The 24,974-nt window shown below is 37.6% G+C and overlaps 1 protein-coding gene across 2 annotated transcripts in view; it reads right to left on the bottom strand.

The window, feature by feature from the left end:
* The window catches only part of PCDH15 (protocadherin related 15), a 737,327-nt gene that overhangs the window by 250,736 nt on the left and 461,617 nt on the right, over positions 1-24,974 (bottom strand). For both annotated transcript variants that reach the window (XM_036264711.1, XM_036264710.1), the window contains one exon: positions 7,992-8,124. In XM_036264711.1, the coding sequence (XP_036120604.1) occupies positions 7,992-8,124 (133 nt within the window). The remainder of the gene's footprint in view (positions 1-7,991; positions 8,125-24,974) is intronic.

Below are 24,974 nucleotides of genomic sequence, written 5' to 3' on the forward strand. Positions count from 1 at the left end.
TCCTTTAAAGGAGGAAAAATTATACTACAATTTTGATATAATTTTTGCAATAAGCAGATGCTTGGCATTGTCAGACATCTCAAATTTTCTTTCAAATTACCCATCTATCTACCTATCCTTCATACAAAAGAGAATTTATACTTTGGAACCTGGTAAGCAATCAGTGTTCAATGTATTTCAACTTCTTATGTATATTCACAGTGATGTTATTCTTTTGATATAATGTTAATGATGAAAGAACCACCTGAAATCTAGTGCAAGGAAAGATGAGAAAATGTATTTTCCACTTCAGGAACTGAAAATGAAGAGGAAAATAAATGACTTCCATTTCTCACACTTATCAAAATCAGGGTAACCTGCTAAATAGAGTAAGTCATATATTAAGGAATTAAAGGGGACATTGTCATCTTTTTGTACAATCTGCAGTGTTAATCTATGCAGTAATACATTAAAGAACCAGAATGCTTAAAGAAAAGCTTCTTAAGTGGCAGAAGGCCAAATCTCCAAGTAACATTCAACGGGATTCCCATAATACAAGTGGCACTGCAAATGCTATGGCACGGGGCCAATCCTACCTGCACCAGCTGCAAACCATTCAGGAACCATAAAATCCTATTGCATCTTCAGGGAAAAGCTGTATACTATTTTACAAAAAGATATTCATGAAAGAAAGAAAGGAAAGAGGGAGGGAAGGAAGGAAGGAAGGAAGGAAGGGAGGGAGGAAGGAAGGAAGGAAGGAAGGAAGGAAGGAAGGAAGGAAGGAAGGAAGGAAGGAAGGAAGGAAGGGAGGGAGGGAGGGAGGGAGGGAGGGGAGGGAAGAAGAAAGAAAAAAGAAAGAAAACTCCCCAAACTTTAGAACATTTGAAAGATGTCAGAGAAACAAATGAGCACCTAAGACAGGACCTGGGAATGCAGAGGGCAGGCTGTTATAGGCTAGCATGCATTTCATTCAAACTGTCCTTGAAATGGTTCTACAGTAGTTCTGCTGTGTGATCAAGGCAGCAGGACTTTTTCTTCAGAATTCGAAATAATAATTCCTTGAGGCACATGGTTTAAATTCTATAGCCTTTGAAACTATTAAAAACATGAGAAGAATCAATAAAGACAAAAAGAAAAATGCATGGCTGCAAGTTGACCAAAGCAGTCTTATGCTTATACTCAAGTAGTTTCATTAGTAACATTCATGATTTTTTTTTTTTTTTCAGGTAACCAGAGGTGGCAACGTGCATCTTTTTGGTCTGCTTCTCCGCGCTATCTCCTTTCTCCTGCCATTTGAGTCTGAGCTGTGTTACATTCTCTCGTTTTCTTACTGTTTCCAGTCAGGGGAAGCCAGGAAAAGAAGAGGCTCAATCTGCCAGAACCAGGCATCTCTCTGACAGGTGGAACCAGAACTTTAGAGAGTGGCTATAGTAAGTTTTCCCAGTATCAATGGATATTTTCTGTGTAATATTTTTCCTTCACTTTTGTAAAGAATCAAGAAACACCCACAAGAAAATAACATCAAAGTTGATCAAGCAGATCCTAGAAAGAAAAGAACAGCATTGTGGGCAGATATTCTCTGCTACTGAAGGAATCTTTTGCAAGTTTGAGCAAAGCTGAGGGTTAGATTAAGCAAGCCCAGGTTCCTGAGAAAAGCAGAATAGAACAGTGGTTAGCATATACGCCCCAGGGTCATACAGCTTGATTAGGAATCCTCATTCTGCAACAGGGTTCTGTTTGACTTTAGATAAGTTACTTCACTCCTTTGTTGAGAGTGTAAAAGAGAAGGAAGCTTTCGACTGCTTAGTGTACTTCCTGGCTCACACTAGCATTCAATAAAATTAGATGGATGTCAATGCTATTATTATTAATATTGATCCCTTAACCATGTATCCTTTCTCCCACATTCTTTGGCATTCTATTCTCCTATTCATTATTCCAAATATCCAGTACTTCCTGCTTACTTTGAAAATCTCCAATCTTGCCCAGCAGGTGTGACTCAGTGGTTGAGCATTGGCCCATGCACCTAGAGGTCACCAGTTTGAATCCTGGTCAGGGCACATGCCCACGTTGTGAGCCTGATCCCCAGTGGGGGACATGCAGGAGGCGGCCCAATGATGTTCTCTCTCATTGATGTTTCTACCTCTCTCGCCATCTCCCTTCTTCTCTCTAAAAAAAAAATAAAATAAAAATCAATAAAAAATTAAAAATCTCTAATCTTACTATGAGTTAACAGGAAAAGAAGAATGATAATATTTCTTTTGGAAACTAGGAATAAAAAAAACTACTATAGGTTAAGCACCTTCTTTTCCATTTCAGCCACTGAGCTATTCAATTTACATGTCATTTTATTTAATCTCTGCATCCCTACCCTATATACAAATCCCCCTCCTTCATCCTCAAGCTCTTAAAATTCTGCTTTCTGGTATATACCAAAGGATAAGTTTGTCCCCATTATTTTATTTAACAAATATTTATTAACAAATATATTGACCCAAATATTTATATACACATGATATCTTGATTGCTGCGTTTGTTTTTAGCTAGCTAATGTAAGATCCAGCTCTTAAACAAAATATTTTGACACAGCTTAAATAAATTATTCTATAATTAAATTTAATATAGTAAACTAATGCTAGGTCTTAGGCCTATGAAGATATGCTTTGTATCTTTTCTCTTTTAGAGATGACTATATACTTTATTTAAACATAATGGATGATATATATTTATTTTTTAATATTTTTATTGTTTTTTAGAGAGAGCAGAAGGGAGAGAGGGATAGAAACATCAAAGTGAGAGAGAAACATCAATTGGCTGCCTTCTGTGAGTCCCCTACTGGGGATCAAGCCTGAAACCCGGGCATGTGCCCTGACTGGGAATCGAACAGGGACCTCTCAGTCCATGGGACGACACTCAACCACTGAGCTACACTGGCTGGGAAATAGATTATATATTTTTGTAGGGGGGTTTATTTGCTTTTGAATAACACTCATGTTATACTGCGAGGGTCAGCAAGTTTTTTTCTATAAAAAACTAGTAAAAAATTAGGCTACTGATGGTATCTGAATATTATTCTTTATTTGTTTTTTTTGTTGTTGTTACCTTATTTTAATTTTATTTGTCTATATCTTATTAACAAACCCTTAAAAATGTGAAAACTATTCATAATTTACCAGTAATATGAACAGGCCACTTCGTCCATGGGCTAGAGTCTGTCAGCCTGTGCTATATTATACCCATTCTGTACTTAAAAAAAAAAAAAAAAAAAAAATCAACACTGATATTATTTTAAGTAAATTATTGTTCTCACTGCCACTCATTTTCAGAAATAAGTTCATGTTTCGATACCATAGAGGAGTAGTAGGGAAAATAGAGTGTGAGGAGAAACACATTTTAAGTCAAGGAACACCTTCCAGCACATATCTTCCCCCTAATTCCAACCCTTCACCCCTAAAGGAGCAGACTGGGTGCCAGGACGGGCATGTCTGTACCCAAGACCCATTTGCGTGTTTGTTTACACTTTGTGAAGTGTAGTTGAATTTTCCTCTGGGAGGATCTCACCAACAATGATTGGATTCAAATCTTGTTCATAACTAAGATTTCTTCTTCACAGTTAGGCATAAGTTTACTCGTAATAACTGGATATTTTGACTATTTGTAGCACTATGGAAAAATCTAAGTATTCCATATTATGTAAACCATGTTAGAAACAATGCCAGGGTCTTGAGAATAATGTACTTTCTTTTAATGCAGGAAAGTATCACAGTTAGGAGTCTAGAAATGAAGTGAGGCAGGGCCAGAGTTGATTGTTTAAATAGCCAAACACTTCAGATCTGCACCTCCATGAAATTTCCTAAATATTTCCTTCCTCTGTGCTTTCATTGTAAGTACAAAAGTTTGGACCTGCATTATTCTATACCTAATGTGTGTGTGTGTGTGTGTGTGTGTGTGTGTGTGTGTTTTTATTAAATATATTTTTTTAAATATTGGCAGTCTCTAGAAAAAATATGACATCCTTCCCTGCCCAGCTAACAACAGATTTTGCATGTGACTTGTGGAAACGTTTGTCTAATTGGAGAATATGTGTTCTTTACCTGTTAACTCAGGAGTAGTCATGAATTTCTTTGGTTAACAGAAATAAAAATGTGGGTAGAAATTATATGTATCAATTCTAAGTAACAGAAATCAATTAGGTTTTATTTATTTTGATTTGGTTTGATGCTCACAAAAAAAAACATTGTCTTCAGTCAAGTGATGAGTGAACTTCTAGATAGAGGCTGTTTCATCAGCCTGGGTTGTGGAGCAAATGGTGCCAACTCGTGATGAGCACTGAATGTGAAGTTTTGCAACAAAAACCTAGCTATCCTAACTAATTAATAATTTGGTACTTAAAAGTAGACTGTGCCATAACAAACACCCAAAACATAAATAGCATTGGCTTCAAGAGTATAGAGGGTGGTGAGAAAATGGCTATTGGATGCAGGAAGGATGGAAATCCCAGATAGGCAGGGATGAATCATTTAGCAAAACTGGTGTGTGCAGTGATTTAAAAGGGAAACAATGTATCAAAAGAACCCATCAATCTTTGACATCCGACTTAGCCATGTGATTAGTGTGTGCCTCCTGTGAAGGATTATACTTCTCTACTCTGATTAACCCAGGAGCAGTGCTGTGACTTGGTTTGGCGGATGAAATGTAGGCTGAAGGCTCATGCATCACTTCTGGAAAGGCAGTGAGAACCAGTTTGTGGTTTATTATGCCTTGCTTTTCACTCTGTCAGAAGAACAACACCATCCCAGATAGAGGTTACTCCATCATTCCGAGCAGAGTGAAAAAGATGAAGAAAACAGCGGGAACTGATCCACAGTGGACTTGGGTGAGTAAGAAGTAAACCTTTTGGTTATAGATCATTGAATTCTGAATTTGAGTGCATGTGCAGATATAACCTAGCTATGTTTACTGATACAATAAGTGAAGAGCTTAAACAGTGCCTGCCTCATTAAGTAAATGATAGATATTATTATTCTCTGAGGATGAGGATGATGCTAAAGACACAGGATTCTATGTGGAAGGAAGGAAGATTATGTCAATGGTGATAGGGGTGGGTCACACATCAGTGGGAATATGAGTTCTATATAAAGGTAATTAGGAAGTAAGTAATGATCTTGTGAGGATAAATGGAAGCTGAAATTATATTTGAGTAAAACACACAGTCTGATTTGGTAGCATTGGCTTATCTTTAGAGTAGATCACACTAGATGAAAGTAGATCACAATTCTAGTGGGACAACAATGGAAAAAACTATTGGACTTAATTCATGTTAATGATTTCAGTATTTGGGGAAATTGCTACATGTCCATTGGTATGCTGGTGAAAATTTAACAATTGGCTTTGGAGTTGGGGATACAAATCTGTTGCATTTGTCCACTTCTGTGAAATAAATACATCTACCATGGCCAATTTCAAGCTAACAGTGGGACAAAACTGAACATGGAGATGAGGACAGATGCCCAGAACTGGCTCTCGGGATCCCAGTGCCTGATCTGGCCCCAACACACCATTCTAACAGGTTACACTGGCAGGTCAGAAAGATATAGAAACACGCTGGGAGAACAAATTCCACCTAAGTCTCATCCCAGTCGGCGTAAGAAGTTTGAAAAAAGAAGAGCTCTGGGTAACATTTTCCTCTCCTGAACACCAGCAATACAGTAGCCAGGTGAAACAGCTATAATACACTGAGGAAAATTACCATCTCCCCAACAACCTTTAGATAAAATGCAAAGAAAATACTTAAAAGGGGAAGTCGAGAAACAAGTATTAGAGTCCAGAAAGAAACCACTCTGATCTCAGCCAAAACCAATGATTTTGAAGTCAGTCTGCTCTTATCTTTGAAAATATGTCCCCACAAATTCTGTTTTTCTAAACTGAGCAGTGAATCAGCGGCGGGTAGTAGTCCCAAGTGTGAAACAGTTGGGGAAGCAGCGAGGAAGACCTCTGATGCTTTCTGTTATTAGAAGTCTTTGGAAGAGTAATTTGATGGAAGCTTTTTGAGTTTTAGGTCACTGGTTAAAATTCAATCTTAGTTGATCATGAGCCAAAGTGAATAGCTGGCGGCCTTGAAGGAGTTAGGCCTTTCTAATAGAGACTGCCACTGCAATTGGCACCATTTTTAATTTATTTTTGCTTCTACCAGAAGCACAAAGGGTGAATAAACATGTCATTTCAACCATTTTCTCAGTTTTTGTACTAGAGCAATTTGGAAAATGAAAAAGGCCAACTCTTTCATCTTTAACTCTCAAGTAGAATTATTCCCTTATAATACAATCCCAGAGTCTCTCTGGGATCTATTGAAATGAATGAAACCTGAGCCATCTGATGAGGGAAATGATGTTTATCTTATAGAAAGTTAAATTATATACAGGCACATTCTCAAGGAATATTTACATGTAAAACATTTAAAATTTCTTGGCGGGATCCTAATAAATCTGATCTTTATTATTCTTTACTTCTTGATTATATAAATAAATCCTTACATCTGTAAATAAAAGAATTTCATTAAATGTACTTATCTTAATATTAGGTTTTCCATATTTTATCATTTTAATGATTTAACTAGCTATTTTCTCCTTCCTAAAGAAACTGCAGTGTTTTTTTTTCTTATTATTTTTATTTTCTCCACTAAAAGCCCCCAATTTTCTTATTACTAATAAGTCTACTTTCATACAATTTTGTTTCCCACGTGGTTTAATAGTAAATAACAACAAAAGCAAGCTCTCTCTAGTTACCTGGAGAAAAGAGACAAAATAGACACCAGAACAGAGTCACAGAAAAGTACATATCAGGTAACGCCAACCAAATTTTAGCTGCCTCAAATAATATGTGAGATATAATGGAATGAACCTTATTTTGGAAATGATGAGAATTCAGTCAACTGTTCTTAGGCCTCATTTACTTTCTATGAGATTCACTTTCCACATCTGGATAATCTGTGTTTCATTTATTTTTCCATCGTTTCCAATGCAAACATCCTGTAGAATATTCATTTTTGCATCATCCTGGTTTGAGGGAAATGACGTCAGTATTTAAACGGGATTTAAACAAGCTGTAGCTGCGCTTTATGTCACCTCATCTGATGGTAAACACTGACACTGGGATTTTCCTAAATCATTGAAAGCTTCCTTAACCTTCAAGATCAGCTTCCTGAATTCTCCTGTCAGCAACTCCTGTTCTTCCCATGTAGCACCAGAGGATACATCCTCTGTCCTCTGAATATGTATAGGTAAAGTAATATGTCATGTCATGGCCCTTATGGTTTTCAAAGCAGGTGACAGTTACCAACATACTACGCAGTTCAACTGGAGGCTGTCAATTCAGTTGAAGGTACAGCTTTCTCTGGCCAAACATGTTTTAGTCAGGAACATATGAAAAGTGAAAACCAAGCCAACATCCGGCAAGTAATCCATATGCCCATGAATCAGAAGCTGCAAATGAAGGTATCAGCTAAACCTATCCTCTTCATCTAAATAAATAAACTGAGGCACAGCAAAGATAGTATTTGCCCATGGCCACAGAATGAAATCTGCCTCAGAATTAGAATGTCTACCATCTGCCTGTGTATCTAAAGTTATTTTCTCCATATAACACTGCAGCAAAAATAAATCCTGCCAGGGCAAAGGGAGCCAAGACAGAAAATAATAGTCAGCTGCAGACTCTTTGGATGCAAAGTACAAAATATTCAAGTGCATGTCTCCACTCCCTTCATTCTCTCTTGTAATGATTGCAGATAATCCCTGCTAGCTCACATTTGTTCTTCAGTTGTGGCAATCAATAGAATAGATTAGCCATAGAAACCCTGCATCCATAGTGCCCCTGGTTTTCTTTCCAGATGGAATTTTCATTCACTGGAGTATAAGCAGACATGTGAGTTTTTTCCTCCCCTGGCACAAATATAAACCCATTAGTCTTCAAGGCTGCCTCTGTAGAACTTTATATCTATACATTAAGGAGCATACCTGTAGATTTAATAAAACAGCACCAATCCTCATGGCTTCACTGATTTCCAGGCTGTACATCAGCTGTGGGAAGCGGGGAGGGCTTTGATTGTTTGGAGGAAGCACTTCAATGTACACGGTGCAGATGGAGTGCCTGCAGAGACAGAGAAACCAACAAGATGGGTAAAACTCGACACCACGTTTAATGGCAGAAGGCATGTGGTATTCTGTTGTTGGGCTTACAGCAGAGGAAATTTTGAGTTTTTGTAGAAAATAATAATGTAATGCAGAATAAAAGGATGGAAAAAGCTACTATCAAAATATAAAGTTTTGAGCAAATTATCTTAGGAGGAAATGAAATGCCTCAGGTACAGATTTTTCCTGCTTATGTTAATAGTGTGAGTTTAAAAAAGAAGTAGTTGTCCAAATGAGGCTAATAAATTAACTTGTTTTAACCTCTGACTATTTTGTAATGCCTTTTTAATAGCAAGAAAACATTCTGTAAATATGTGCTAATATGAACCGTCCTTCGGGCTCTCTTCCTATTAAACCAGCAGGAGAAGTACTGATTAAAATAACACACAAAACAAAGCATAGGCTTTGTTTTATTAGGTCTGTTGCTGACATCAATGACTTAATGCAAATGCATGTGAAGAGTCAGGATCATACAGTAATTGCTATGCAAAATAGTTGCAAACAAAAATAATGTGTTTTAAAATCTTTAAAGAGTGTATGAAAAACTAGAAATTAAATTCCATTTAAACCTTCCATTAATAGAAACTTTATTATTATTATTTTTTTTAGTACGTGCCCCTAGCTGGGGCCGAACCAGGGACTCTCTGTTCCACAGGCCAATGCTCCAAACGCTGAGCCAAACCATCCAGGGCTTGATGGGAAATTTTTTGAAGGATAAGAAGAGAATCTTTTATTATAAGAACAAACACTTTAAATTGGCATAACCAATACTTTTGACAACACTGAAATTTATTTCTTTCTTTCTTTTTTAATATTTTTGAGAGAGAAGAAGGGAGAGAGAGAGAGAAACATCGATGAGAGAGAAACATCTTCTCTGCCTCCTGCATGCCACCCCACCACCGGAGACTGAGCTCACAAGCCGGCATATGCCCTGACCTGGAATCAAACCTGGACCTCTCAGTCCATGGGACGACACTCAATCCACTCAGCCACACTGACCTGACCGGGCAACACTGAAATGTATTTACACAACTAAAGCTAAAGAAGCAAGATGTTCATGGCTTATACAGATAAAACATTGGCTAAAATATTTTAATAAGACCTGGCCATTTACAAAGTTAGTCTTCTATCTTTAGACTCACTATTACTGCCTGAGTTGTATGCTTTAACCTTATTTTAACAAAATTATGACTTTTTATTCAAAACACATGATTATAATTTCTATTTGGAGAGCTGGAATTTATTCGAGTAGCTCAAAGCTCTTTTTATTAAATGTGTCAATTAAAAGGCATGGTCACCAAAAACATTTTTCTGAAATTATTATAATAACATGGTCTACTTTTTGAAAGAATTTTGAAATAAATACAGATCATAGGCACTAAATATGTTTTTAATAGCTTATCGTCTTGTAATATATCTAAATACTAATTGTTTCTAAACACATCCTCAGTAGAGTAGTTACCTATAGAACATTAAGCACTTCCAAAAAGCTGCAGTGACTTTTAAAAAGTCTCAAACTTGTATTTATTACAATATTGTTTCAAAGTAATCACATTTTATTTATTTATTTTTTAATTAATTTATTTTTGTTACAGATGTTTCTTCTTTTCCCCCCACTGATTCCCCCCTCTGCCTTCCCTGCCCTGTCCCCAGCGTTGTTGTCCATGTCCATTGTTCATGCACACGTACATATAAGTTCTGTGGTTTATCTCTCCTCCCACCCCCTCTTCTGGGTATGGTATTGTCAGTCTGTATCCCACTTCCACGTCTCTGGGACTACCCCATTCCTCAGACTGTTATGTTCATTATATTCCACAAATAAGTGAGATCATATGATACTTGTCTTTCTCTGTTTGGCTTGTTTCGCTTAGGATAATACTTTCCAGGTCCCTCCATGTCGTCTCAAAGGATAAGAGATCTTTCTTTCTTACAGCTGCATAGTACTCCATTGTGTATATGTACCACAGCTTTTTTATCCATTCATCTACTGATGGACATTTGGGCTTTTTCCAGATCACATTTTAAATTAAAATTATTTAGACTTTTATAATCAGTAAAAGAATCTGCATTAATCCTTGCCTCTGATTTCACCACTTTATTATTAAAAATTGCCATTAAATTTAATGCAATTCTAATTTTGTTTCTTTTCAAGATATTTTTTAACAACCAAGCCTTTGAAATGAGAATAACAATATCTAAGCTTAGCACAAGGATTAATTTAGATTATATATTTATACTTGTGTGTACTTGGGTGTATGCATGTGTGTTTATATATACATACACTATAAAAACATTGATCAGTTATGGATAATTTTTCAAAACAAGCTTTAAAACTATTAATAGAATGGGGTAAATAAGCTTGCATTTAACATAATCACCATGTTCTTTATCATATTTTAAACATTTTAATTTCATCCTTTCACTTTTCTAGGCTAAATACCTACAGGCAAGGTGTCCAGTCACTCCTTCCCCAGAGTAGAGCTTTATTGGTCTTAGGGTGTGAACATACTGAATGAGATTCTTTTGGCATGGGACATAAGAGTCTACATTTTCATAGACATACAAGGCTTCACAAACATACACTCAGTTTTGAAGACCACTGCACCGGAACTTCTTTGCAGTAAAACATGTGGGCTCAATTGCTTTTTAATTTAGTCACAAAGTGATTCCTTTACAAATTGACTTAAAGCTTCCTCAATAACCTTGTAAGTGAGAGATTTCCTCAGTTATTGTTATTTTTTTAACCTAGAGCATCCTCGTACTCCAAATTCAAAGTTTACTTAAAAAAAGTTAGACTCTTTCTGCTTTTGATATTCTTTAGATCTTCAGTTACGAGTCTGGAATACTTTATGAAAATCTTTACCAGAATATAAGTCTTTTCCAATCTGTGAAAGTATCCTTTACACTAAACTTACATTACTTTGTAACATTTCGTTATTCTTCCCCCTTTGACTGTTTTCCCAGTGGGGGGCTAAATTGTTTATACCACAGGACTACAACCATATGTATTTGTCACAGAAAAGGGAGCTTAAAAATGCAAAATAAAAAGGCCCTTAATCCTAAAGCAGAACGCAGAGAACCGCTGTGGTCCACTATGACCATCTCCTCATTTGCCTTCCTTCCTCTGCTCCCCCGCCTCCGTTCCACAATAATTCAAATGCTACAGTACTAATTGTGTTTTTACCTCCTTAGTCTGGGATCTTAGAGTTATTTGAGGAAAATCATATTTCAAGGTCTTACATTTTGCAAGGTCTTATATTTTCATCTTCAAAATTCTGGCACTTTCCTACAATGTGTTTAAATAAGCACCAATCCATTTGAGAGTTATTTTTTTTTAAATGTTATCTCCTCGTTCTCCCTGATGTCAGCATAGTGTCATAGTGTCGGTATTCCTAAAACCAAATACCAAAAGCATTAACAATAAAATGGTATCAATAGTGCTGTAATATACAGTAGTAACTCAACAGTATCAGTTAAGTACACAATAAAACAGTACAGTAACTAGATAAATAATATTTTATGTGAACATTTTATATGTACTTTTCATGGCTAGTGTTTAATGCATAAAATTGAGCATCTGTATAATACAAATTTTATTTTTATAATATAGCCAATATAATATAGATACATACTATTTCTAAAAATGAAAATTGCAAAGCTTTTCTCTTTCTCATTTGGTAATGAAGATCAAAGTAGAACAAGAGAGGTGATGTGTTTTCTCAGATAATCTTACGGTTTTTGAGAGACCCTACAAACCCACTAATTTAACTCTCATTTTACAAAAGAGGATTAGAAAATCAAAAAGATTAAGTGACTTAATTAAGGTTATACAGTTAATTAGCAACTGCAGATAAACTAAAAGGCAAGGCTTCTGAATTCAAAATCTGCCTGTCCTTTCCACATTTCACAGGAACAAATTGGAGGAGTAAATCATAGAATTTTTCCTTATCTGATGTATGTCTCTCAGTGTGAATATAAAACATCCTCAGTTTGTAATTACAATGTTATCTTGCAGGAATTTATAAATGATTTCCAAGTCTTGCTAATTATTTATATCATGTGTGAAACTTCATCCATAGCACTTTGTTTTTTTTCTAAGACCAAATAAAATATGAATAAAGAAGTAGCTGGGAAGATAGACTTCAAAGGCTTAAACTTGCAAATGGTATAATTTAAAATGATAAGTCATTGTTTTGGAGATGACAGTAATAGTAGTAAGAGATGCATTTAGAGGATTGCATGATCTACATGGTGAATTTCTGTTCTATGTGTCAACATAGACTGTGGGGTTGGGGTGTTGGAAGATGGACATTTTTTAACCTTGTGTTAAACACTCTCAACCTTGTGTTAATGCATTCTCGAAATCCTAGCCCAGGGGGAAACCTGGCCCACCCAGATGTATTGGGTGCTTCATTTGCATGTGAATAAGGGTTTGTTATCTTTTGGCTTCAAGGTCTCTTCCCTAAAAACGCAAGAGACAAAGTTAGGGTGTATGTTTGCAGTAAAGCCATCTCAAGGAAATAATTTACTTAAATTTACTTGTGACCTGGGGGTACCAATCTGCAAATAAATTGGACTGCATCCAGAGATCGGAAAAATTTGCTCCCTTGCAAAGCTCCCCCTCACTCCAAGCAGCGTGTTCTTGTAGTTTCATTGTGTTGCACCGATCCTGGCAGGACGAGAGACAACAATAGACTAGAAGGTGTTTAGTTGTAACTACACTTCTACCTTGTTACTAAAATGAAGATGACACGTGTTTATATTGTTTTGTACTCTTCTTTTTTTTTTTTATTTTTTTAATTTTTTTTTTATCGTCCTCACCCGAGGACATTTTTCCATTTTTTGTTCAGGTAGAGTGGGAGGGAGAGAGAGGAAGAGAGAGAGAGAAACATCGATGTGAAAGGGACACATCGAGTGGTCGCCACCCGCACAACCAACCAGGGCCGGGGACAAACTGCAAACGAGGTACATGCCCTTAGTGGGAACTGAACCCGGGTCTCTCCGGACCGTACTCTTAAAACAGAGAAATTATCTTCCATTTTAATTTATCTTCCAGCCATATTGTGCTAGAAAAGCTATGTTTTCAGTTCAATGTTCACAGGTCTCTTTTACTATTTTGGAAGTCATAGTGGAATCTGTAGGAAGCAAAGATTTCAAATTTAAAATAAACATAGGAGATCAGAGATTTCTCAGGGGAAGTTAGAGGGACAGAGTTTTATGATACAAGAAGTATTTAGGTGTGAAAACCACAGGGCATTACAGACAGGAAAAAATGTACAAATTTACAAAGCAATAAATGAGAAAACTAATATTTATATGACTAAAAAAAGGATATAAGTAAGGCAAAGAGAGGTAGGCAAGGGACAGATCATTTAGGTACTCATGTACTATATTTATTGCTTTGCATTTCATCTTGACAACAGAGGAGATTGGTTGATAGATTTTAAGCAGGTTAGTAATAAGCTCAGATGCTTTGTCATGTCCCCATGTCTGCTCATATTGTTCTCTTTGCTTGGTTATAACATTATCATTCCAACCCAAATTATCCTGAACTTGTAATTATCTTCTTTTGCATGTCCAGATTTACCTGTGCTTCCATATGGGTGCTGCAAGGACAAAGACCTTATATTTCCAGTTCCTCTCTAAGAGGCTAGGGCCTGTGGAAACTCAGTAAAGTTTTGCTTAAATGAATACCACCTTCATTTGTTATTTATGTTAGGTATATCATGTGGTATTGTTTTAAAGAATATATATTTACAACAGAACATAATTTTATTTGCAAATGGATGATTTAACCTTGTGTTATTTAGATACAGCCTTAGATCCATAAAGAAAGGGGGGGGGGGGGACTCAAGTAAGTATGTCATGCCATGTATCAATTGTTTTATAATAATTTTATTATAAGATATTAGGGAGTGGGGAGAAGAGACTGTCTGTAGTCTCTATGTCTTCATAAACACCTAATAATAGTATTTTATTCATATTTAGAATAAATACATATTTATATAATTTAATTCAAGTAATAAGTACAAGGAGACCTACATATACCAATAAGTACTATATTCTAACATTTAATACTTTTTAATGTTTTTATTTTTAATCTGTCCTCTTCTGCTTATCAAAGACTTAAATAACCCAAAACAAAAACATCATAGACAATTGCTCCTTTTACACTCTTAATATTTTGCTAGTTCACTCAGTCAGAATAACAAAAAAATAAATTCATATCAACCTTATTTTGAGAGTCAATGTTATTTAAACTTATGAATGGAGGTTACCAATTTAAAAAGATTAAGATAAATGACTGTATTTTTAATGTTATTATTTAATGAGGTTTACATGCCACTGCTGCTGGCTGGGTCAATCTGTAAATTGTGTCACAAGCTATATTTTATGTTCATAATTTTCCAATAGTATCTTCCTTCCATTTGGAAATACTGAAAGCAAAGCCTCATACTTTAGTTCATTCATCAGCTCACTTGAAGGATTAATTTTCCTCCAGAAAATAGCTCATGCCAGTATCCTATAGGGAACTTGGCATTATCCCAGCAGTTAGAATTGAGGCATGTTCTTTGCAGGTCCTACTTGATGTTTGACCAAATATTATTAGGTGATCTTCCAGTGCCAAAATCACTGTCTGTAAAGAAAACAACTAATGCCTAGTGTCACCGAAAAGGTCTGCATATTCAGATTCTGAAGATGGCACTTTGTTTCCTGGAGTGAAATACACTTTTACACATGTAAAAACCTATTACAGTTGACACTGTACAAGTCCATGTATATGCTTTTTTTTTTTCAATTGACCACAGTTTAAATGACTCACACCTGAGTTGGTTCAGAGTCAACGCCGTGGCTGGGAATCCACATATGAAGAGAGTAAGGACATTTCTCCCTTTTTTTTTTTTTGTTCAGGTAGAGTGGGAGGGAGAGACAGGAACAGAGAGAGAGAGAGAGAGAGAGAGAAACACCGATGTGAAAGGGACACATCGAGTGGCTGCCACCCGCACGACCAACCAGGGCCGGGGACAAACTGCAACCGAGGTACGTGCCCTTAGCGGGAACCGAACCCGGGCCTCTTGGGACCGCAAGTCGACACTCTAACCGCTGAGCCAAACTGGCCAGGGCTATATGTAGACTTTTGACTGCTGGAGATCAGCTTCCCTAAGCCTCATGTTGTTAAAGAGTCAACTGCATTATACCAATTATTGTAGGTAATAGTTTATCTAGGCAAATCAGTGATATGACTTGCAAATAGGAACTAATAGTGGATTATAAAAATCTCACTTATTAAGTTATAAAGTGGTTAAAAATGCATTCATTATAATATATAAGTACATATAAATTACACCAGATCTATTTAGCCTAGCATCTTCAATGAAAAAAATTACAAAACAAAATAACGACTATTAAAGGGCTTAAATGATAAAAACAGCAGGTACCAATATTCATATAATCAGCATTATTAGTATTGTTATTAAGCAATTGTAGTTTTTTTCTCCAGAATAATTATTACATGGGGTTATAGACATACAATAGAGTAGAGGAGAAGGTTTCAGAATCTGTCTTGAGTTTAAGTTGTGATTCTAGTACTTGCTTCCTGGGTGGGTGGGAAGGTGGGCAAGTTAGCACTTAGCCAAGTCACTTATTCTCTTTCAGACTCAAATTTTTCATCTGCAAACATAGATATAGTTATGCAAGTGTCCTAATGTTGTTAAAAGTAGAAATTTCATATATAAAATAGCTTGCATGGTTCCGGGCCCTAGTGTGTGGTAATTAAATAGCATCAATCATGTTTAATTTCTTTTAAGGGTAGCTCAGCATGAATAAAGCTATTATTCAAAATTCATTCAAACTTTGACTCTTATTTTAGATTCTGTAATTACTCACTACATAAAAGTATTTGATACGTTTTTTCACAAGAAACAGCCCTTAACCCTTTTCTCACCGTGAGGCATATACATCTGTTTGCTGTTTGGATAGATGAACTATGGACAAGTCCAACTAAATGTGATCAGGACAGAACTAATCCCCTTCACTTAAACCATGTGCACCATTTAACATTACTGCCACTCAGTCATTCAGAGAAAAACTGGGAGATTTTTTTTTTCTTTTTTGACAATTCCATGTCTCTATTCTTCCCAACATGCCCAAAAAAGCCATCAGCAACAACATTTTTCCTGGACTCCTCCAGTGGTGTTCTAATTTCTCTGACTACAATTTTGTCCCTCTAAAATGTCTCTTTTAGAGGGACAAAAGAGTGGTTTTCCTGAAACTAAAATAATTTCACATGACTTTCTAATTTAAACTTCTTTCAAAGATTATTTCCATCAGCTGGATAAGTCTAAGCTTTTTCACAAAGCAAATTAAATGCTTCACAAGAGGGCCTATAATTGTCTTGCTCCTCCTTTAATCAGAATGACTGGTCATGACTTTTAAGTATCCATAAGCACCAACCTATTTCAGATCTCTAAGGCTAGTAAATGTGACATAATCTTTTCACCTGGATAATCTCTAGTCAGTCTCCTAAACTCATCTTATTTAGGAGGTCTTCTAAGGATCCTGTCATTACGGCAATGTCCTCATCAATGCCTCAAAAGCCAAGAATTTAGCCCTGGCCAGTTTGGCTCAGCGGTTAGAGCATCGGCCTGCGGTCCGGAGAGACCCGGGTTCGGTTCCCGCTAAGGGAACGTACTTCGGTTGCAGTTTGTCCCCGGCCCTGGTTGGTCGTGCGGGTGGCAGCCACTCGATGTGTCCCTTCAGGTCAATGTTTCTCTCTCTCTCTCCCTTCCTCTCTCTCCCTCCCACTCTATCTGTACAAAAAATGGAAAAATATCCTTGGGTGAGGATAAAAAAAAAAAAAAAAAGCCAAGAATTTATCTCAATCTCAAATGTATTATGCTAAACTAAATCTAATTAGTTTCTATTTCTATTACTACACCTTATTTTTTTGGCAAATTATGTTACCATATTGACCTTTGTATCCCCAGAATATAGTAAATGGCAGGTATATAATTAGTATGTTGCACTGAATAGAAAATCTTACTCTCACAGACACTTATTATCATTTTTACTTATTAGAAACAAAATTAGTCAGAATTACTGTATACCAAAAGGGAAGAAAAAACAATTTCAAATCAGCCTTCACATTTTGAGAAACCTAAAGAGATATTTGAGTTTTGTATTGTACTTTCCTGTATTTAAATTGATTGATTTAAAAACCAAGCATGACATTTGTTAAGAACCTAGGAAAACAAAACAAAACAAAAACATGTTTGTTAAGAATCTTGGGCATTCCAGGAACAGTTTTGTCCTCCTGACATGAGATAACCAAACCACAATGATTCACGTCTTTGTTAACTAGCTCTAGTGGGGACGAGGCAAGACAGACAATAAACTTCAGACTCTAAATGAAAATACATACAGCCTGTTGCATGGTGATGAGTGTAGTAGATAAAAACAATGCCAGGAAAGGGGCATGTCAGAGAAGACTTCACAGAGAAAGTGATAATTGGGTTCTAATCCTGTGGAAATGAGGCTATGGAGAAATCTGGGGTAATAGCTGGTGTAGTCTGAGAGGAGATGAAAATAGAGTTTGAAGGTTTGAGGGTACTTGCAAGCCTCAAGGACAGAGAAGAGACCAGTGAGATAACTGGAGTGTACCAAAAGAAACAGAACTGACCAGAAGACCCGGCAACCAGAGGTGACAAAAGGGAGTGTCCTGGGGCTGGTGGCAGATGGCAAATTGTGCCGGACCCCATTGGCCCTTTTAATGATTTTGCCTTTTACTTCAAAGTGAAATGTAAAAGCACTGAAAATTTGAACAAAGGAAAATATCATATTGTTACCAGAATCACGCAGACCACTGAAGAGGGCTAAGGAAAAAGCCTAATTAGCCTTCTAATTAGAGGAGGTTTTCCACACTGAACTGGAGAGAACAGTAGCTTGGATTGAGATGTTAATTATGAAAAGAGCAGGCATCCTTGGTTTCTGAGTATGTTTTCAAGATCGAGCTTAGAGTTGTAGCTGAAGATCATGTTTGGAGTCTGGACAAAAGACAGGCACTGAGCCTGTCTCCAGGGTGATTACAAGTTTGCAGATGCTTTAAACCACATAGTGGATACTGAAGTCACCAAGAATTTTGACCAAAGTTGAAGTGAATGTCTAGCAGTTAGAAACTAAACTCTCACAGAGTGACCTGTGATACTGCAGATAACAGTGGGAGGTGAAGTTGAAGAGAAGAGGAAATCATGGAAGAGGGATCTGTCATCTGTAGTTGACAGTGTCAAGAAAAGGAAATGAATGGTACATCCCTTTCAGATTAAACGGGAGAGTATTAAGGAGAAAAAAGGACAGATTCAGAAATATTTATTTTTTTCCTTTTATATTTTACTTTTAGTGAGAGGGAGAGAGAGATAGAAACATTGATGAGAGAGAACATCAAATGGTCGCCTTCTGCATGCTCTACACTGAGGATTGGGCACAAAACCTGGGCATGTGTCCTGACAAGGAATCAAACCAGTGACTTCTTGGTGCATGGGTTGACATGCAATCACTGCGCCATATCAGCTGGACCAGTCTTAGAAACATCAATGAGAAACTAGGGTTCTGACTATGGAAGATGGCGGTGGGCAGGACCAGAGGGAGGGTGAGTGCGTGAGAGAGTGAGCTAGTGTGTGAGAGAGTGTGAGTGGACCTGAAGGTGGACAACCAAACCCAAGCAGTGCAGAGCCACTGAGCAGAAAGTTCCTGTGCTGTGGACAGGAGCAGCTGGCTACCGCAGTAAGTGGCTCTTCAGGGTGCTTCTCCCTGCTCCACAGGGAGGTCTTCTTTTGGAAGATCCTGGGTCTTCCCTGGGAGGAGGTAGTGGGAGCAGCTAGGGCCCAGCAACCCGAGCCCACCAGAACACCTGGCACCACCGGACCAGTGGACACTCTGTGTCAACACAGACCAGTGCACAGCAGTGGAGTTCCCAAGGTGTCGGTCTTGGAAGCCATGGACAGCTGGGAGCCGAGCACCATCCCCCACAGTAGCAGCCACATTAGAGTCGAGATATATGCCCAGCAACAGAGGCTGGGGAGCAGACATCCATCCCCAGGCAACAGAAGCACAGACCAGCAGCTGAGACCCATCCCAAAAACTACAGCAAAAGCTGAGCAGGAGTTGAGCCCCATGGAGCAGCAGCACTCCCCAGCCACCAGCAGCGGCGGGACATGGGGCTCTACAGAGGCCTGTGCAATATAGCAGCTCACAAGAGCAGTGGGAAGCCAGAGCTCTAGAGAGACTAGTGCGATCCAGCTGCCCGCCTGCAGGAACTGCAGGGTGCTGGGGCACCAGAGAGGCCTCTGTGACCCAGTAGCCCACAACAGTAGTAGGAAGCCAGAGCCCTAGAGAGACTGGTGTGATCCAGCTGCCTGCCCATGGGACCTACATGGTGTAAGACACCAGAGAGGCCAGTGCAACACACCAGGGACTGTGCGATCCAGTTATCCACAGGGCCTGTGGGGTGCTGAAGTATCAGAGAGGTCTATGCTACCCAGCAGGGACTATGCAATCTAGTTACCCTCTCGACCTGCAGGGTACTGAAGCACCACAGAGGCCTGTGCGACTCAGTGGCCCATAAGATAGGCATAGATCTGGGTGCCTAAAGGGACTGTGCAATCTAGTTACCCACGGGACCTGCAGGGTGCGGGGGCGACAGAGAGGTCTGTGTGACCCAGCTGCCCACAAGATAGGCATAGAAGATGTGAAAATGCAGGTGGAATGAATAGAAACTACACAATTTCCCAGGACAAAATGAGAATTACAACTAAAATAAAGACAAATCCTCCAAAGAAAGCAACAGTAAAGCAGCAGGACAGGACCATATAAACAGGGACACTGGTAGGTTCTGTGGAGGCACTAGAGGGTGGTGGGCTGGGAGCCTATGGACAGAAGCAGTCTTAGTTGTGAGCAGCGCCCTTAGGGAATAAAGAACAAGCCCCATCCACAGCTTAGAAAGCTGGGACAGAGCCCTAAAATAGCCACAGCCACCCACCTGGGGGCTACGGCAGAGGGAGGACAGACTGGGCTGGAACTCTGTGAGGACACTGGGGATTTGGAGGGCACTCAGAGTTTTTGCTGAGTTGCAGCCACAAAGGATGGTGGCCAGTGTGCTCCTTCCCAGAGCTGTGGGGAAAAGCAACAACTCCCCTCTCCTCGGAGATTAAACCTTTCCCAAGTGAGGCAAAAAAATGCAAACTGAGGCTCATTAACAATCAATATTTATAACAAACTCTGAAATCCTCTTATATAAAACACCAGGACTATATCCCAAGGCACTGAGTAACTGGGACTACTAGCCTGCAGGAAAAAAACTAGAGGAAAACTGAACCTTTGCAGACTCTAAATGAAGCACTATATCAAATGGATTTCATAGATATCTACAGAGAATTACATCCCAAAACTGCAGAATTCACATTCTTCTCAAATGCACATGGGACATTCTTGAAAATAGACCACATGTTAGGGCACAAACTAATTGAGGGCTTGCAAATCTATGCAGGAAAGTAAGACTTGACAGTGGTGTTTAACGTGGCCCCACCCAGGGTCATCCAAACCCACTAGAGGAAGCCACAAACAGCAGAACACCAACACCCACAGGGAAAATTTGGCAGGCTACACAACCAACTGAGATAGACAAAATGGTGAAACAAATAAACAAGGCCCAAATAAAAGAACAAGAGAACTCTATCGAAGATGAGAACAATGAAATGCAGTTAAGCAAATTATCAGAGGTAGAGTTCAGAGCCATGATCTTGAAGAAGCTCAACAGCATGAGTAAAAATATCAGCACCATGAGTAAAGATATAGAAACACTGTGGAACACAAGTGGAAATGAAGAATGACATAGCAGAAATTAAAACACATTGGAAGGACTAACCAGCAGAGTAGAGGAAACTGAGGACTGGATCAGTGAATTAGAAGACAGGGTAGGAAAAAAATCAAACAATCAGAACACCAGAAGGAAAATACAATGAAAAAACAGGAAGACAACTTAAGAGAACTGTGGGACAACTGGAAACGTAATAACATTCACACCATAGGAGTCCTGAAAGAGGAAGAAAATGGGAAAGGGTTAGAGAATATATTTGAAGAAATAGTGACAGAAAACTTTCCTAACTTGGTGAAGGAAGAAGGCATTTAAGTTCAAGAAGCACAGAGAGCCCCAAGTAGAAACCCAAACAGGCCCACACCAAGACAAATAGTAATTAAAATGCCAAAACTTAAAGACAAAGAGAGAATCCTAAAGGCAGTAAGAGTTAAGCAACAGGTTATGTACAAAGGAAACTCCATAAGGCTCTCAGCTGACTTCTCACAAGAAACACTACAGGCCAGAAGGGAGTGGCATAAAGTAATCAAGGTCATGAAAAACAAGGATCAGCATCCAAGACTACTCTATCCAGCAAGGCTATCATTCAAAATAGAAAGTCAAATAAAGAGCTTTCCAGACAAAAAAAGGCTAAGGGAATATATTAACACCAAACCAGCACTGCAAGATATGCTAAAAGAACTGCTGTAATTAGTAGAAGAAATAGGAAGAAAAATAGAACCACTCTAAACAAAAATGGTAATAAGCACATACCAATTATCACCCTAAATGGGAATGAGTTTGAATGCTCTCATAAAAAGACACAGAGTAGCTGACTGGATAAGAAAGCATGACTCACATATATGTTTTTACAAGAAACCCACCTCACAACAAAAGACTCACATAGGTTGAAAGTGAAGGGATGGAAAAAATCTTTCAATCAAATGGAAAGGAAAAAAAAAGCTGGGATAGCAATATTCATATCTGATAAAAATGAAGGCCATTACTGGAGACAAAGAAGGCCACTACATGATATTGAAAGGATCTATCCAACAGTAAGATATAACCTTGGTAAACATATATGCACCCAATATGGGAGCACCAACATATATTAAAAATCTTTTGGAGGACTTCAAAGGAGAAATTAAGAGCAATAATATCATAGTACGGGACTTCAACACCCACTGACATCACTGGATAGATCTTCTAGACAAAAATTAACAAGGAAACACAGACTCTAAATGAAGCGCTACATCAAATGGATTTCATAGATATCTATAGAGAATTACATACCAAAACTGCAGAATTCACATTCTTCTCAAATACAGATGGGACATTCTTGAAAACAGACCACATGTTAGGGCACAAATTAAGTCTCTACAAGTTCAAGCGGATTGAAATCATATTAAGCATCTTCTCAGATCACAATGGGATGCAACTAGAAATCAATTGCAACAAGAACATGCAAAGACATTTGAACACATGGAGGCTAAATAGCTTATTATTGAACAACAAATAGGTTACCATGGAGATCAAGGAAGAACTTAAGAAATTTCTGGTAACCAATGAAAATGAACACACAACAACACAAAATCTGTGGGATGCAGCAAAAGCAGTTCTGAGAGGGAAGTTCACAGCACTACAGACCTACCTCAAAAAATAAGAAAAATCTCTAATAGACTATCTAACCTCACAACTTAAAGAACTAGGAAGCAAACAAAAAGAAAACCCCAGAGCAAGTAGAAGGAACAAAATACTAAAGATCAAGGCAGAAATAAATGACATGGAGACCAAAAAAAAAACAATTCAAAGGATCAATGAAACAAAGAGCTGTTTCTTTGAAAAGATAGACGAGATTGATGGACCCTTAGCTACACTCATCAAGAAACAGAGAGAACCCAAATACACAAAATCATAAATAAAAGAGGGGAAATAATAACTGATAACACAATAAAACAAAAAATTGTTAACAAATATTATAAACAATTATATGGCAACAAATTTGACAATCTAAGTAAAATGGACAAATTTCTAGAAACACAGTCTCCCAAAACTGAACCAGGAAGAGATAGAAAACTTGAACAGACCAATAACAACAGAAGAAATTGAAGATGTAATCAAGACTCTTCCAGCAAACAAAAGCCCAGGCCCAGATGGCTTCACAGGGAATTTTACCGAACATTCAAAGAAAAACTAATACCATTCTCCTCAAACTATTTCAAAAAATTCAAGAAGAAGGAAGACTTCCAAACTCGTTCTATGAAACCAGCATAATTCTAATTCCAAAACCAGAAAAAGACGCTACAAAAAAGAAAACTACAGGCCAATATCCCTGATGAACATAGACGCCAAAATACTGAACAAAATACTAGCAAATTGAATCCAGCAATACATCAAAAAAATTATTCACCATGACCAAGTGGGATTCGTCCCAGGGATGCAAGGCTGGTACAATATTCGCAAATCAATAAATGTGATACACCACATAAACAAAACGAAAGATAAAAATTATATGATCATATCAATAGATGCTGAAAAAGCACTTGACAAAATCCAGCACCCATTTCTGATAAAAATGCTCAGCAATCTGGGAATAGAGGGATCATATCTTGACATAATATAGGCCTTATATGAAAGATCTACAGCCAATATCATACTCAATGGGCAAAAATTAAAGCATTTTGTTTATGAACAGGAACAAGACAAGGATGCCAACTTTTGCCACCCTTATTTAACCTAGTACTGCAAGTCTTAGCCACAACAATCAGACAAAAAGAAAAAATAAAAGGGATCCAAATAGGAAAGGAGGAAGTGAAACTGTTATTGTTCACAGATGACATGATTCTAGGCATAAAAACCTCAAAGACTCCATCAAAAATCTACTACTTAATAAATGAATTTGGCAAAGTAGCAGGATATAAAATTAACATCAAGAAATTGATGGCATTCTTATACACCAATGATGAGATCACAGAAAGAGAAACTGAAAAAACAATCCCATTTACCATTGCAGCAAAAAAATTAAGATACTTTGGAATAAACTTAACCAAAGAAATAAAAGACCTATTCACAGAAAACTACAGGTCATTGAAATAAGGAATAGAGGAAGACATAAAAAAGTGGAAGCACCTACCTTGTTCATGGATTGGAAGAATTAACATCATTATAATGTCTATACTACCCAAAGCAATCTATAAATTCAATGCCATCCCTATCAAAATACCAATGACATATTTCACAGAATTAGAACAAATACTTCAAAAGTTTATATGGAACCAGAAAGACTCCAATAGCCACACTAATCTTGAAAAAGAACAAAGTTGGAAGGATCACATTAGCAAATTTCAGATTATACTACAAAGCCACTATAATCAAAACAGCCTGGTACTGGCACAAGAACAGGCAGATAGATCAATGGAATAGAATAGAGAACCCAGAAATGGACCCAAGACAATATGCTCAATTAATATTTGACAAAGGGGGCAAGAGCATACAGTGGAGTAAAGACAGCCTCTTTAATAAATGGTGTTGGGAAAATAGGACAGCTACATGCAAAAAAAAAAAAAAAAGAAAGAAACTAGACTATCAACTTACACCACACACAAGAATAAACTCAAAATGGATAAAAGACTTAAATGTGACTCACGAAACCATAAAAATACTAGAAGAAAATGTAGGCAACAAAATTTCAGACATTATGCACAGCAGAATTTTAACTGATACATCACCTAAGGCAACAGAAACAAAGGAGAAAATGAACACATGGAACTACATCAAACTCAAAAGCTTCTGCACAGCAAAAGAAGCAACTACCAAAATGGAAAGGCAACCCACTCTATGGGAGATTATTATTGCCAACGGCATATCAGATAAGGGGTTGATTTCCAAAATATATAGAATACTCATACAACTCAACAAAAGGAAGACAAAGGACCCAATTAAAAAATGGGTAGAGGAACTAA

Source organism: Molossus molossus, unplaced genomic scaffold (genome assembly GCF_014108415.1).
Source record: "Molossus molossus isolate mMolMol1 unplaced genomic scaffold, mMolMol1.p scaffold_m16_p_17, whole genome shotgun sequence".
NCBI classification, from domain to species: domain Eukaryota; kingdom Metazoa; phylum Chordata; class Mammalia; order Chiroptera; family Molossidae; genus Molossus; species Molossus molossus.